The following is a 15,693-nucleotide window of genomic DNA, read 5'->3' as shown; positions in this document are numbered from 1 at the left end:
AGAGAACCTGAAAAGACACTTCCCCCAAAAAGACATAAAAACGGCTAATAGACACAAGACAAAAAAAAATGCTCAACTTCAATAGCTGTTAGGGAAATGCAAATCAAAACTGTAAGGAGTTATCACCTCACATCTATTAGAATGGCTATCAACAAGAAAAATAACGAGAGGTGTTGGAGAGGCTGTGAAGAAAAAGGAACCCTCATACACTGTTGGTGGGAATGCAGACTGGTGCAGCCGCTATGGAAGGCAGTGTGGAGGTTACTCAAAAAATTAAAAATAGAATTACCATGTGACCTAGCAACCGCTACTCCTGTGTATTTACCCAAAAAATCTGAAAATGTTTATCCGTTAAGATACATGTATTCCAATGTTCATCGCAGCATTATTTGTGGTGGCCAAGACATGAAAACGACCAAAGTATTTTTTGATAGATCATTGTATAAAGAAGATGTGGTAAACCGAGTTCTGCCAACTAAGTTTGCAAACTTGTTGTAATGACATTGCTAACTTTTTTTGACATCAGAGGGATTATTCATTATGAATTTGTACTAACTGGACAAACAGTTAACCAAGTTTACTATTTGGAAGTGCTGAAACGGCTGCGTGGAAAAGTTAGACAACGTGAACTTTTCACCAACAGTTCTTGGCTCTTACATCAGGACAATACACCAGCTCACAGGGCACTGTCTGTGAGGGAGTTTTTAGCCAGTCAACAAATAACTGTATTGGAACACCCTCCATACTCACCTGATCTGGCCCCTCATGACTTCTTTCTTTACCCAAAGATAAAGGAAATATTGAAAGGAAGGCATTTTTATGACATTGAGGACATCAAATGTAATACGATGACAGTTCTGATGGCCATTCCAGAAAGAGTTCCAAAATTGCTTTGAACAGTGGACTAGGTGTTGGTTTTGGTGCATAGCTTCCCAAGTGGAGTACTTCAAATGTGACCATAGTGATATTGAGTGATGAGGATTGTAGCACTTTTTCTAGAATAAGTTCATGAACATCATTGTCAGACCTTCGTATATGTACACAATGAAATATTGCTATTTGTGACGACATGGGTGCATCTGGAAATTATTATGCTAAGCAAAATAAGTCAGACAGAAAAAGTCGAGAATAATTTCACTGATATGCGGTATATAAAACTGAAAGCAGCAAAGGAACAAGATGGACAGCAAAGAAACAGAAACTCATAGACAACGACAATAGTTTAGTGGTTATCAGAGGGTAAGGAGGTCGGTTGGTGGTAGATGAGGGTAAAGGGGATCAAATATATGGTGATGGAAGGAGAACTGACTCTGGGTAGTGAACACACAATGTGATATATAGAGGATGTATTATAGAAATATATACTTGAAACCTAGGTAATTTTACTAACCATTGTCAGCCCAATAAATGTAATAAAAAAGGGAAAAAATGTAAAATGTATAAAAATAAAATTGATAGTTACAAAATAATCAGCATAATTAAGATACGTGATATGTGGGCACTACACTAATTGGGGGGATTACTTTGTAAATTATATAAATGTGTAACCACTATACTCTACACCTGAAACAAATGTAATGTTAATTTTCAACAGAAATTGAAAATAAAATTTAAAAGATTATCCTACTGATGTTCATCTATTTTGAATTGATGGAAGATTGTTAGAGAGCATTCAGTCTTGTCCTATGCACTTATCTGAGGTGGATGAACAAAATTAGTTTGAACAATCAGTCTGTGGAAAAGAGCAGAGTTTTCCTCTGTGCAAAATCAACTGGTTTGTATAAAAATTTAATCTTTAATATTGGTTAATATTATAGGTTATCCTAATATTCCAGTCATATTAGTTTGGTTCTAAATGTCAATGAATATAGGCAATAGACCACATTCTCTCTTGGTCCTATGTAAGAGAGAAGCTAGTCTGTGTGTCCCAGGCTAAAGTACTTCCTCTCTCTAGCTTTTAGTTTCCTCTTCTACAAAATGACGAGACTGATTCAATTGGTTGACCTGTGGTATTTTGTTTTTCCAGATAAGCTGTTAATTCTAGAATGCTTTCAGATTTCGGAAAACTTACAAAGATAGTGCAGAGAATTCTCATATACTCCTCATTTAGTTTCTCCTATTGTTAACATCTTATATCATCATGGTAAATTTGTCACAACTAAGAAACCAATTTTCACAAGTTTTCCCCCATTGTCTTTTTTCTGTTCCACGGTCTAATCCAGGATAGGATTTTATATTAAGCATCATATCTCTCTAGCTTCCTTTAGTCTGTGGCAGTTTCCTAGATGATCTTGACAGTTTTGAGTAGCATTAGTCAAATTTTTTGCAGGATGTCCCTTAATTTGATTTTTGACAATGTTCTCATATTTAGACTGGGGTTATGGCTTGCGAGTAGAAAGATCATAGAGGTGCCATTAGCTTTACGTCCCATCAAGGATATATGCTGTCATGCACATGCTATCATTGATTACGTTGACCTTGATCACTCAGCTGAGCTAGTATTTGCCGGCTTTCTCCACTGTAAAGTTACTGCCCCCCTCTTTTCCAAAGTATACCCTACTAGTCTGTGGTCTTTCTGAGCTCTAACATACCATGATTTCATTACGTTACATATTCCCTTACCTACACATGTCAATTTTCTAGAGTTTAATCCATCACCCAGGAATGTGTACTTGTGCTGCATAATTCAGCAGAAAATTTTCTTGGAACCCATTTCATACTATACGGCTACATGAGAATTCTCATGTATGTTTCAGAAAATGAGAATCTAACTGCTTTTTTCTAACCTTTCTAGAAACTGCACTTTACTAAGAAATGAGGACAACTTTACAAATCTTAGGGATGGTCTAACCTCTGGAACCCTTTTAATAAGAGAACCTAAAATCTAAAACTTCCAAACCACAGTGATCATGATGATGGAGAAAGCAAAATGAGCAGCTTTGGGTAATGTTGGTGGAGTTGAGGAGAGAACTTAATGTCACTTCTAAATTAGGTCAAAGATTTGGAATTAGAAAGTTAGGTGAAGGTTTTTTGTTTATTCTTTGTTTTGTTTTTTCTGTTTTGTTCTGCGATACAGCTGTGTGAAGATGACAGCTGCAGTTATCTCAGAGATTTGAGTCTCTCTACATTGCTCTCTCCAGAAAAATGTAAATACACAAACCTCTTCAAGGACAGGAAAACAGAGGATGCAATGGGAAAATGACCTGCTTTTCTCCACTTCCTAGATGGTTTTGGAAAGTCTGGGTTAAGTGGAGAATTAATCAGGTTTCATAATAATGGCTAACATTTGTTGAGCATTTATTATGTGCCAGGCATTTTTCTAGGTACCTTACATGTATAGATTCACAAGGTCTTCACAAGAAATCTATGGAGAAGGTGCTATATTATGCACATTTTATGGTGAGAATACTGAGTCACAGAGATTAACTTGCTCAAGGTCACTCTGCTACTAACTGTAGCAGAGTTGAGATTTAAAACAAGACACCTTGGCTCCAGAGTTCCTGCTATTAACTATCACGTAACAACTGCCTCCTTTTAGATAGAGTGTAAGATCCTGGAAGACAAGGGTTTTTGTTTGTTTGTTTGTTTGTTTGTTTGTTTGTTTGTTTGTTTTAACCAAGCAGTTACTCTTGTATCTTCAGCACCTAGGACACTAATACATAGTTATCAGCCAACAAATAATTATTGCATGGAAGGAGGAAAAAGCTTGACGACCCTGATCATGAATCAAGCCCAAACATTGGTGACTCTTCCAGAAGAACACTGTCACAATACCACCTCAAACCCAGAAGAAACTGGGTCATTATAACCTCTTCCACTTCATTCTCTGTGTCTCCCCATCTGATCAAATTTGATGAGGCATCCAAGAACACTCAGTACATACCCAGCTATAGTTTTCTACCACTCATTTGTTTTCTACCTTCTCTCATGTATCTTCTGGCTCTCCAACCTCATATAAGCCCTACTCTTTAATGCTAACTGTGAATAATCAGGTAACATAAAGGTTTTTTTAAATCTAAAAATCTAAAAAATATTCAGAAGAATACATGTGTATCAATTCCTATGATGGCATGATGTTAAATAAAAAAGTGAGTTTCAAAGCATCAGCTGCCAAGGGTTGAGAACACAAATCAACAAATATATTCCTTTTTTAAAAAAAAACTGTAAATACATACAGAGCAACTGGGTAAGAGGAGGAGAGAGAGAGCTTCTGTGTAGATCTATTTCTCACTCTCCATAGTCACCAGTTTTATCTGGACCATTTTAAAAGTACCTGGATATTATTACCCATAAGCACTTCAATCAGAAAAGAGGGTTAGAGACTGTTTAGGATTCTAAGAGACTTCCATCACCAATAATGATGAAGTGAAAGGTAGTGATTTGGACCATAGTAAAAGGCAGAATTCATTGAGCAAAAAGTGAAGTAAAATGGGGGGGGAGGATTTTTAAAAATAATCAAAGTGCTGATTCCTGGCTAAATTGATATTTCTGCTGCATTATTCATTTACTTGGTTTTTGTTGTTGTTGTTTGAAAAAAATGTATCCCATCATTATACTGTTCACACCTCCTGACTCCATAAAGTAAATAATAATACAAAAATAAATAAGGTTTGAGTTATGGAGAGCACTTATTTGGCGCTGTGACTTGAGATGAAAACGCTAAATAATTGTGTCTGTCTGGTAAGGAAGACACAGATGGGCCTGTTATGCACCTGCAAATGGAGATCATATATTAAACCTGTGATAGGTACCCACATAGAGATGTTATTTATAAATATTACTGCAGACTTGGAATGAAAACTATAAAATATGTAGTAAATGAAAGTTTAAGATAATGTAATGTAGCACTGGGATATTAAAATGATTTACTACCTTGATAAAATCTTTTCTAGTTTTGATATTGGATAAAGCCAGGACCATATGAAGTAAAAAAAAAAAAAAAAGTATGTTTCAATAGAGAAGAATTCATTTCATTTAGGAGAACAAATGTAGAGTTTCAAATATGTGGAGCACAAGAAAGATGTCCTCATTCCATCTGTTGTACTATCTTAAACTTTTCTTTAATTGGCATTTAATTTTACTGTTTCACCTTGGCAAAGTTGCAAAATGTGTTATATAAAACTGTTCAAGTTAAAATGCCTTTCTTGGCTTTATTTTATTTTATTTTATTTTTTTTTTTTTTATTAGTGAAGTATTTTCTTTCAAAGGATATTCTACCTGTACCCGACAACAGCGTTTCAGGCTTTTAAAAATGTTTGAAAGAGATCTCAAAGCCATATTGACTCCATTCAAATTGCTTTGAAAAGGACCATTTGAGTATATTTTATTTATGTTCATGATGTGGTATAAGCACAAACAATATTTTAGTAGAAAATTTGTATGTATAACCTTAGAAAAAAATGGAAATCTTGAATGAAATTTCTGAGGCAAAAGTAAGGCATCATAAATAAACATGCATTACTTCCTTTATTTATTTCTTGAAAACTGCTTCTCTAAAAACGAATGTTTTTCAATCCTGCATGTAATCTGGTTATTACATGGATAAAACCAAGATTTGAAGGTAATTTATCAGAGGGCTATAGTTCACTCATATACCAATTTGATGTTTAATGTAATGAAAATGAGATTTATTTTAAGATGGAAAGATAACCTGGTTTATGGAATGTTAGCAGTTACTGTATTTAATTCAAGTAGCATTTATTTTTGCAGTGATGTTTCTTATTGCGGAAGCATCTAGCTTCACACTGTGTCCACTGAAGTATTGGTCTGGTGAGATTCACATAGGAGTTAACTTGAAAGCCTGAAATCATCATCAGGGTTCACCATCTGGGTAATGTACTTGGTATATTTTTCAGGAAGGTAACTGTCCAACATACAAGTAGATCTGTAGCTTTGACAAGCTTTGAAAGTCAAGTACAAAAACAGTAGATTTCCTTTGCCTAAAGGAACATGAAGCAAGGTATGTAAGGGAACTGGTGGGGAAAAAATGCTCTGAAAAAGGAAAAATATTATCTCGAAAAAATATCACATGCTTTTGTCTTGGCATGATTTGAAACATAAGACATTATCCATAATGGGCAGGACTTTATTTGTGAGACAAATTTCAAACTTTCTAAATAGGTTTATTTAGTAGAATTAGACAATAACACCAAAAAATTCTTGCAACAAATAGATACAGCATCCTTAGTTAAATATGTGTGCATTTTGAGATTCAAGATGAATTACTTGAAAGCAAAGCTGTATTTGCCTCACACATACTGTAATTTCAATATTTACTTGTATGTTTATTATCAAAGCCCTATTTACTTTCTTATTAAGTAGATTCAAATATTAACTGTAAGAGGTTGGACACAAAATACCAAAAAATACAGAATAACATGGAAAGTTTCATATCTCCTGACATTAGCACCATAATGATATTCCAATAAATTTAATTGCCTGAAAAGAATTTTTCACAATACACATATTTTCCTTATTCAGATATTTTGAGGATAATTTTTTAGGCCAGTAAATTTTAAACTACAAAAATGTCTCTGTGTCACACATCGCTTCTGGCATGGCAGTTCCTGTCAAATAAAAACATGATGGTGTGTCCTCATCCACCTTATTCACTGAATCTGGCACCGTGGGACTCTGGTTCTTCCCCAAAGTCAAAATGAGTCAGGACATCAGGGCAGCCAAGACAGTGCATCTAAAGACACTCATGACAGAGGACTTCCAGAACTGTTTCAGAAAGTGGCAAGAACGATGGAATAAGTGTGTTGGAAGAGAGGGGGAGTATTTTGAGGGGGATTAATGCCAATGTGTCTTTTACTGTAATATTTTTCTTTTTAATTTAAACATTCACTCACTGTATTGTTTGATCACACCTCGTATATCATTGGAACTTTTGGACAAGGCTTTTGGATCCTCAATCCCTTTCAAACAAAAGAGTTCTGTTTCTTCTGTTTTGTGTATTTGGAGTTATTCATATTCAATTTCTGAATTGTTCTGCTGCTTTAAAATTTTTTGAAAAGCTCTGTTTTCAACAGAAAACAATACTAAAAGAGATGGAAGAAAACAATGCATCTATTCATACAGCTTTAAAACAAGGTTTGTAGAGCACTTCATGTTTTTTATTATGTAACAATGCATGAATATGCTATCATGTTGAAAATGTTGAAGTTCTCCCATCTCCCTAGTTTGGTATTAAGCCTTCTAGTTATCCTTCTGGGCATTTACATATATGGAGATGCATGTTTTCTTAACTTAAATAGGATTGTCGAATATGTATTGTTCTATAATATTGTTCATACAAATCTTAGAACTCTTTCCATGTCAGTGCATATAAGTCACCCATTGGTGTGCTGATAAATGTTTAACAGCCAGCTCTCTGGACAAAAAAAAAGCCTTGGCTTGCAGCATTTGCTGATTCCTGAAGTGCTAATACACCCACAATGGGCAATTTCAACTACCAATGTAAAGTCACCAAGGGTGGAATTGGGAAGAGATGTGTACAGTTGACTCTTATAAACCAGTATAAGCCGGCCCCAGCAAATCACTGGATCAGTCCCTTTTCTTCCTTTTTGGCTTTTTTATTTTGAAATTAATTTAGATTGACAGAAAAGTTGCAAAGTAGCACAGAATTCCTGTATACCTGTCACTCGGCTTCTGCCAACGTTAACATCTTGCATAACCACAATCCAGTTATTAAAAGTAAGAAATTGACACTGGTCTGATGCTATTAACTCAACTGAGAGTTTAATTCAGATTTCTCCAGTTTTTCCACGATTTTTTTTTTCTGTTCCAGGATCCTATCTGCCATCCCAACACTGCATTTGGATGTCATGTATCTTTAGTTTCCCCCACACTGACAGTTTCTCAGTATCAGTCCTTTTAATTCTTACATAGGATTTCATAGTATCCTGTTTAGATGGATATATTGGTGGTTCTATTTTCTTTTTATTTACCATGTTAACAAATTAATTATTTTAACAATGCTATAATGAATTTCCTTGTATATGGTCCTTTATGCACAATGTGATTATTTCTTTAGTACAGATTCCTAGAAGTAGAATTCCTTAGTCAAGGAATATTTCCAATTTAAATTGTGATAGATATCACTAAATTGCTTTCCAAAGCCACTTGACCACTTTACAGTCCTAGGAGTAGTGTATAAGCAGAGTACTTCCTGACTACCAGGTGCTGAGTTAGATACCGGGGATAAAAAGATGAAGACGACATGATCCCTGCACTTTGGGTGCTTAGTAGTGATGAGGCTGACATATAAATAGGTATCTTCAATATAACATGGTTGGTTCTATGCTAGGGTGCTAAAAGAGAAACACCATATCTCTTTGTGAAGTGTTCTATTACATTGGTGCAAAAGTAACTGAGGTTTTTGCAGTTATTTTTAACCTTTTAAATCGCAATTACTTTTGCACCAACCTAATAAATAGTCAAGATCAGCACAGTCCAATAGAAACACAATGCAAACCACATATGTAATTTAAAATTTTATATTAGCCACGTTAAAAAAGTAAAAAGAAACAGGTGGAATTAATTTAAATTTAAAAATTATTTAACTTAACATATATCCAAAATATAATTTCAACCTGTAATCAATACAAAAATTATTAGTTGGATATTTTAAATTCTTTCATACTGTCTTTGACTCTGACTAGCTACATTCCAAGTACTCGATAGACACATGCAGGAGTGGCTATAGCATATTGGCCAGTATAGACCTAGGTCATTTAGCATATTTTTCTACATTTACTTCTGAAGCATTTCTATGGTCTCTCCTTGTAAGTGAATATTTACCTTTTGAAGGGGAATGGAGTAGAGAAGCATTATTGATTATAAATATTACTGGAGACCATTAATCCTAGTTAAGAGAAATAAAGTCCAAGACCCTAAGAAAGTGCAGAGAAATAAGTGTGAGACTTGGAGGTGCAGCCTATAGAAATGTACAAGTTAAGAACTTCTGCTCCTGGAGTCAGGCTGCCTTAAGATCTAAGGTATTTGATTAAGTTTGGTAGTTGGGGGTAGTGAGATAATCCATTTGTTACCTTAATTTTGTAATAAATTTATAATTTCAGAGCATAGCTCCTTGTAATTGGATAAAACAAAAATGATAATAATTATAAAATGTACTGGGTTCAGCACTAGAGAATTAGGGCCTAGCATTCTTAATCAGCTGAAAAGACATTACTCCTGGAATATCTGAATAGGCATACACATTTTGTCCAGCCATCAAATTTCAGTGAAGTGCAAATAACGGGACTGGTGCTCTCTGAAAGATCTGGGTGGTGTCCATCTCTACTTACTGAGGATGTATATTTTTATATGTCTTTAGGAAAAAGAACTTTGACTTTGTTTGGGGTCAGGAGGGAGCACTTATATTAGATCTACTGTAATCAACAATGCTCATTTGTAGGTATATATTTCAGTATTTGTGATTTTAGTTTTATTACTTTCTTTCTACTCACTTGTGTTTATTGGTGAGCAGTTTGTGAAGTTGGTTATAGCACAGAGATAATAAGAGTATGGGTCCAATCCTTCTGTTTATGAGTTTTCCTACCACTCTTCTCCTTCTTAACTGAGCTCCAGTCACACTGGGCTCCTTAGTGTTCCTCACACGTACCATACAAGCCTCAGGGTTTTACGTAATTTCTATTCCTTCCTCAATGGAGGGTTATTCAACTAGACGTTCACATGGCTTCACTTCATTCAAATCTTGATTCAAATATTACCTCCTCCAAGAGACCTTTGCTGATTACTTTTATTTTTTTTAATTCATAGCATTTAACCACCTGAGATTATTTCATTTATTCGTTTCTTTGTTTCCATACAGCTATATTATATTAATTATATTGTATTCATTGACTGCCTACTTAACCCATCACCCTCTAATATGAGTTCTGGAAGGGTAGAGATTTTTTTATTATTATTATTTTATTCACTGCTGTAAATTTAGAGAAAAACAGTGCGTGGCACAATGTAGTCACTCAAAAAAAAATATTTGTTTAATCAATATATGAAAATAATTTAACATTGCCTTGTTCATTACCAGTTATATCCTTAATTCTAGTCAGTTGGGTCACAATATTTATACTTTGGTTTGGGGGACTTGCCTAAAGAGTGTGGCTATAAACACATAGCAGACATCTGGATGAGAATCCACTAGAAGCTAAGGACTCTGTATCTTCTTCATCCTCTAGCCAAGGTTGATATGCAACCAGTGTGCCCTGGTTAGGCTATATTGGTTGTTTATATCCAATATCCATATTGATCAGCTAGTACCTTTGCCATTCTGTCTCTTAAACATTCTTGTTACCTTTTCCTGTGTTCTCAGCATTCCCAGTATGCCCAACATATGTTTTGAAACATTTGTTGAATGAATCAATAAATACATCCCATAGTAGAAGTACTAGCATAGCTTTGCAGTGATGTGTTGGTATGTCCCATAAGTCAACATAATTTTATTCACTGGTCCTAGTATGAACAGAGTAATATTTATTTCTAATGGAACTCAAATATTAGTTACTGAGTTACCTCATTTACCCTGCATATAAATGTACTTTTTGACTTCGTTTCACAAGTTACTATATGGAATTCAATTTGGAGCAGAGAAAAGACCAGTAGTCTTGCCATAGTAACCATAGTCTGTAGCAAGTGGGTTAAACTTTCATTACACAGTCATACAAGTAGACATTGCAAACAGCTTGTTGTCTGAGGAAATCACAGTAAACGCAAAAAAGTATAAAGTTTTACAATCCTCAAAGGGTATTCTACTAAATGTACCCATACCACTTTACGTGTCATGATTGGCTGGAAGCAGTCCATTTCATTTGATGGTGAAAAATTAATCTTTACCTTATTATTTTGAAGTGATTCTCAAAACATGCATTTTCTCTCTCATTTTTGAGTGCTCTCAGGAAACTGGTTAACTTAAAGAATATAAAATAGCCCCCTTGATCTTCAAAATGAGAACTACTATGCCTTTTGTTCCTTATGGCTTATCTAATTTCACAAAGTAATTGAACTGAAGGAATAAAACACATTTTAAATATAGTGTGTAATATCCATCATATTCAAATTATTTGGGGGGCAAAAACTGATAAACACCTTTAAAATGGAGCAAGTTATTTTAAACCAACCATACTTTGAGTCATTTGGCAAGGAAATCTCAGGGATGTCACTAATATACCTTTATAGCCTGCTGTACTGTACCTTACTCAGAACCACTATCATTTGAGTTTCAAGTTTCCAATAATTGCAAGAGAAATTCATCGGGCACCACAGGCCTTAATCCAAAGAAAGGGGCAGAAACCATTTAAATGCTTAAAAGTTTTAAGGATAAATTAGAAGGTAGGTATTGGAAATATCTTTAGCTCCAAATAAAAGTGAATAAATGATTTTTAAATAGCCTATCTGGCTAGCTTTCCTGTTCTCAGTTGCTAATTTATATACTATATAAGTGTTAGACACACGGTATCTGTTTGCCTAGGAACATGAAGAGAAATATGAGATGGCTTATGAACAGATTCACTTTTTTTCCTTTTTGGTAAAATTTGGTTGATATTTAAAATTGCAATGAGAAAACAAATAAAAGGATTTTTCCAGCTTCTGTCCTAGGCATTTTTTTGCTCCTAACATTCTCTCCCCTCAATGACCTCATTCACTCTCACCTTCAACTGTTGCCCCTGTGCATACATGATTCTGTAGTCTTGTTCCAGCCTTAATATTTCTCCAGAACTTCAGATCTCCAAACCTCCTGAGTTAAACATGACTATCTGGATAGTCCATTGATGAACCCAACATCTTCCATCACCTTAGCCTGCCCCAAACAAATTTATCATCATTCAACGAACACATGTCCAGCACCAGCTATTTGTAGCTATTGCTGGGTTAAGTGTGGAATTCCCTAAGTCTGTTAATGATTCCACCATGCTTTCAGTTACTCAGGCTCAAAACCTTAACCATTTTGGATTTCTCCTTTTCCTTCACTTTTTCCCTATGCACACCCTCACACACCAACATATGAGCACAAGAGTGCAGGGGCACACATGCACACAGACACAGAGCTTGTTGCCAAATGCTGAGATAACATTTATGCAATTTCTCCTTAAGCAATTACCTTTGCATTCCCACTGCCACTGCCATACTTGAGACATTCATTTCTCACCTAGATTATTGCAATGCCTTCCCAATTTGTGTTATTGCTAGATCTTTAGACTTCCAATTCATTCTTCTCCCAACTACTGGGTTCATCTGTCTACAAAGGGTGCTCTGATTATATCATTTATTTGCCGAGAAACCATCAGTGTTCCCCTGTGCTATCAAATTAATCGTCCTAAAGTAAACTGATCATATTACTCATCTGCTCAGAAAATGGCAATGTCTGCCTGTTTCCTAATAAATAAAATCCAAATATCTTGCTATCTGTCACCATGTACCAAAATTAATTCAAAAAGTATCAAAGACTTAAGCATAAGACCTGACACAATAAACTGCATAGAAGAAAACATAGGTACTAAACTTATGGACCTTGGGTTCAAAGAGCATTTTATGAATTTGACTCCAAAGGCAATGGAAGTAAAAGCTAAAATAAACGAATGGGACGATATGAAACTTAAAACTTCTGCACAGCAAAAGAAACCATTGACAAAATAAAGAGGCCACCAACTGAATGGGAGAAGATTTTTGCAAACAGTGCCTCCGATAAGGGGCTAGTATCCAGAATATACAAGGAACTCATGCAACTCAAACACAAAAAAAGAAACAACCCAATTGAAAAATGGGCAGAGAACCTGAAGAGACATTTCTCCAAAGAGGACATACAAAGGGCAAATAAACATATGAAAAAATTTTCAACAAAACTAATCATCAGAGAAATACAAATAACAACCACAATGAGATATCACCTCACCCCAGTCAGAATGGCTATCATTAACAAGACAAATAGTAACAAGTGTTGGAGAGGCTGTGGAGAAAAAGGAACCCTCATACACTGTTGGTGGGAATGCAGATTGGTGCAGGCACTATGGAAGGCAGTGTGGAGGTTCCTCAAAAAATTATGAATAGAATTACCATATGACCCAGCAATCCCTCTCCAAAAAATCTGAAAACATTATATATAAATACACGTGTGCTCCAATGTTCATTGCAGCTTTGTTTGTGGTGGCCAAGACATGGAAACAACCAAAATGTCCTTCGATAGATGAATGGATAAAGAAGTTGTGGTATATATACACAATGGAATACTATTCGGTGGTAAGAAAAGATGAAATAGGACCATTTGTGACAACATGGATGGATCTTGAGAGTGTAATGCTAAGTGAAATAAGTCAGACAGAAAAAGCAGAGAACCCTATGATTTCACTGATATGTGGTATATAAACCAAAAACAACAAAAGAACAAGACAAAGAAATGAGAAACAAAAACTCATAGACACAGACAATAGTTTAATGGTTACCAGAGGGTAAGGGGGGAACGGGGTGGGAGATGAGGGTAAGGGAGATCAAATATATGGTGATGGAAGGAGAACTGACTCTGGGTGATGAACACACAATGGGATTTATAGATGATGTGATACAGAATTGCACACCTGAAATCTATGTAATTTTACTAACAATCGTCACCCCAATAAACTTTTAAAAAATCAAAATATCTAAGCATGGCATTCAATTTCCTCCACAATATGGCCCTAATCTAGCTTTCCAGCCTTAACTTTCACTACCATCTATATATATAGCTGAACTCAAGCCTACCCTGGCAATTTCTTTTGCCTCAAAGACTTCCGGTGTTTTAGAAAGTCATTTTTTTGGTATAACCTGCCCCTTCGTCACACACCCTTGTCAAAGCCCTACACATCCTTCAAGGTCCATCTCTAATCCTACTTCCTTCATTAAATCATCTCTGATCAGCCCAGCCAATTTTAATCTATTGTTTCTTTAAACCATTTTTTTAAAAAACAAAAATTTACTTTTCCTCATATGGCAAACATCACACATGTTCATTGTAAAAAATATAGATAATACAGAAATCAGAAAGAAGAAAATTAAAACCTTCTATACTGTTATCATGTTGTTATATATCCTTCCAACGCTTTCTCCAGACATAACACATTTACACACACACACACATACACACACACACACTATATATATATATATATATATATATATATATATATATATATATATATATATAGATTGTACTATTCATACTGTTTAGTAGCCTGATGTTTTTCATTTGCTAAATTATAAATATTCCCCATGCCATGACATAGTCTTCTCCAACGTGATTTACTATCCATGTAATCTTGTATTATTTGTATATTACCAGTTATTTAATTAACCTCTTTTTGATGAATATTTAGATTGATCATAACTTTCTACTAGTTTTTAAATATGACAGTGAAATGCCTTGTAGTTTGGGATATATTCATAGTTGATTCCTAGAAATTGAATTGTTGGTTAGAAGGGTAAGCCAAATTTTTAAGTGTTTTTTTAAAAAAAATGCTGCCACATTGCCTTCCCAAAAGTTGATATTTTTATACCTTCATCAAAAGTGCATGATAATACCCATTTTCCTACATGCTGATCAACACTGAGTGTTTTTTTAATACTCTGATAGCAATTTGAACCTGTATCATGTCAATTATTTTGCATTATATTATAGTTCATAGTTCTTTTATACTTATATTACTACTAACTCCTACCCTAATAGGCATCTAGATTTTAACATCTGCAGCAGCTATCATAGGCCCTTATGCATACTAGGCACTCAGGAAATATTTTCTGAATTGAATTGAATCAGAGCCATAGTGAAGGTCTCCCATGAACTTGTGATAACCTGTCCACCATTACTCTGCAGTTTCCATATGCAAACTAGAGTTAATGACTAAGGGAGATGAAAAGGGAAGGGTCACAGCACTGAGAAGCAGAATCCAATCCTGCTGTAGTGGTTTAATATTCTAACTTCTAATCCTGTCACTAGGATAGCTTAAGTCTCAAAATTTTAGCAACAGCTACTTAGAAAAGTAGCTGCTACATATGTGATGTAGTAGCTTGGCCTAACTAAAAGAAAACTGATCATGACATTTTTAGGTACAAAGGGACAGCTGGTTTAGAGACCTCAGCGAGTCTGGAATAAGTTGGTATATGGCTTGTTTTCTTGCAGCAGTACATTTGTTCGGCCTGACTTGGCAGTTGCAACCAGTTGAAGGACAGCTCTATGAAAATGGAGTTAGCAAGGGGAACAGAGGTACCGAATCCATGGATACTACTTACTCTCCAATTGGAGGAAAAGTTTCCGATAAATCAGAGAAAAAAGGTACAGTGATCAAAGTGATGGATTGATTATTGATTACTTTTCTTCTAATATGGTCATTAGAACCAAATCTGGAATGGGTTAGCTTCACATTAAATGTCATGATCACGTGAAAGCAGTACTCTATGTGGACAGAATAAATACATGTAAATGTTTTGTGAAAGCAAATTTTCCTTTCTCTAGTGCCTTGAGTATAAGCTAATTAAACTTTTCAAATACATCAGCAATTTTGAACATACATAAATATTTACAGGATGGAGATTTCAATACAATGGAAATTGCATTTCACATACAACTACCCTGAAGCAACATGAGATTTTGATTAAGTTTTCGGTGTCTAAGCCCAGCATTTATATATATCATTTTACAAAGGG

At 35.0% G+C, this 15,693-nt stretch overlaps 1 protein-coding gene across 8 annotated transcripts in view; it reads left to right on the top strand.

The window, feature by feature from the left end:
- TENM1 (teneurin transmembrane protein 1) overlaps positions 1–15,693 on the top strand; it is a 1,194,370-nt gene that overhangs the window by 753,245 nt on the left and 425,432 nt on the right. For 6 of the 8 annotated variants that reach the window (XM_074324280.2, XM_074324276.2, XM_088794945.1 and 3 more), the window contains one exon: positions 15,170–15,322. The exons of 1 other annotated variant lie outside the window; for it this stretch is intronic. In XM_074324280.2, the coding sequence (XP_074180381.1) occupies positions 15,170–15,322 (153 nt within the window). The remainder of the gene's footprint in view (positions 1–15,169; positions 15,323–15,693) is intronic. One more of the 8 variants, XM_088794941.1, reaches the window with a different exon arrangement.

The sequence above is a fragment of the Rhinolophus sinicus genome, chromosome 18, assembly GCF_057876585.1.
Source record: "Rhinolophus sinicus isolate RSI-liver-muscle chromosome 18, RSI-T2T, whole genome shotgun sequence".
Taxonomy (NCBI): domain Eukaryota; kingdom Metazoa; phylum Chordata; class Mammalia; order Chiroptera; family Rhinolophidae; genus Rhinolophus; species Rhinolophus sinicus.
Note: the sequence above shows the minus strand (reverse complement) of the source record. Positions and strands in the feature narration are given on the sequence as shown.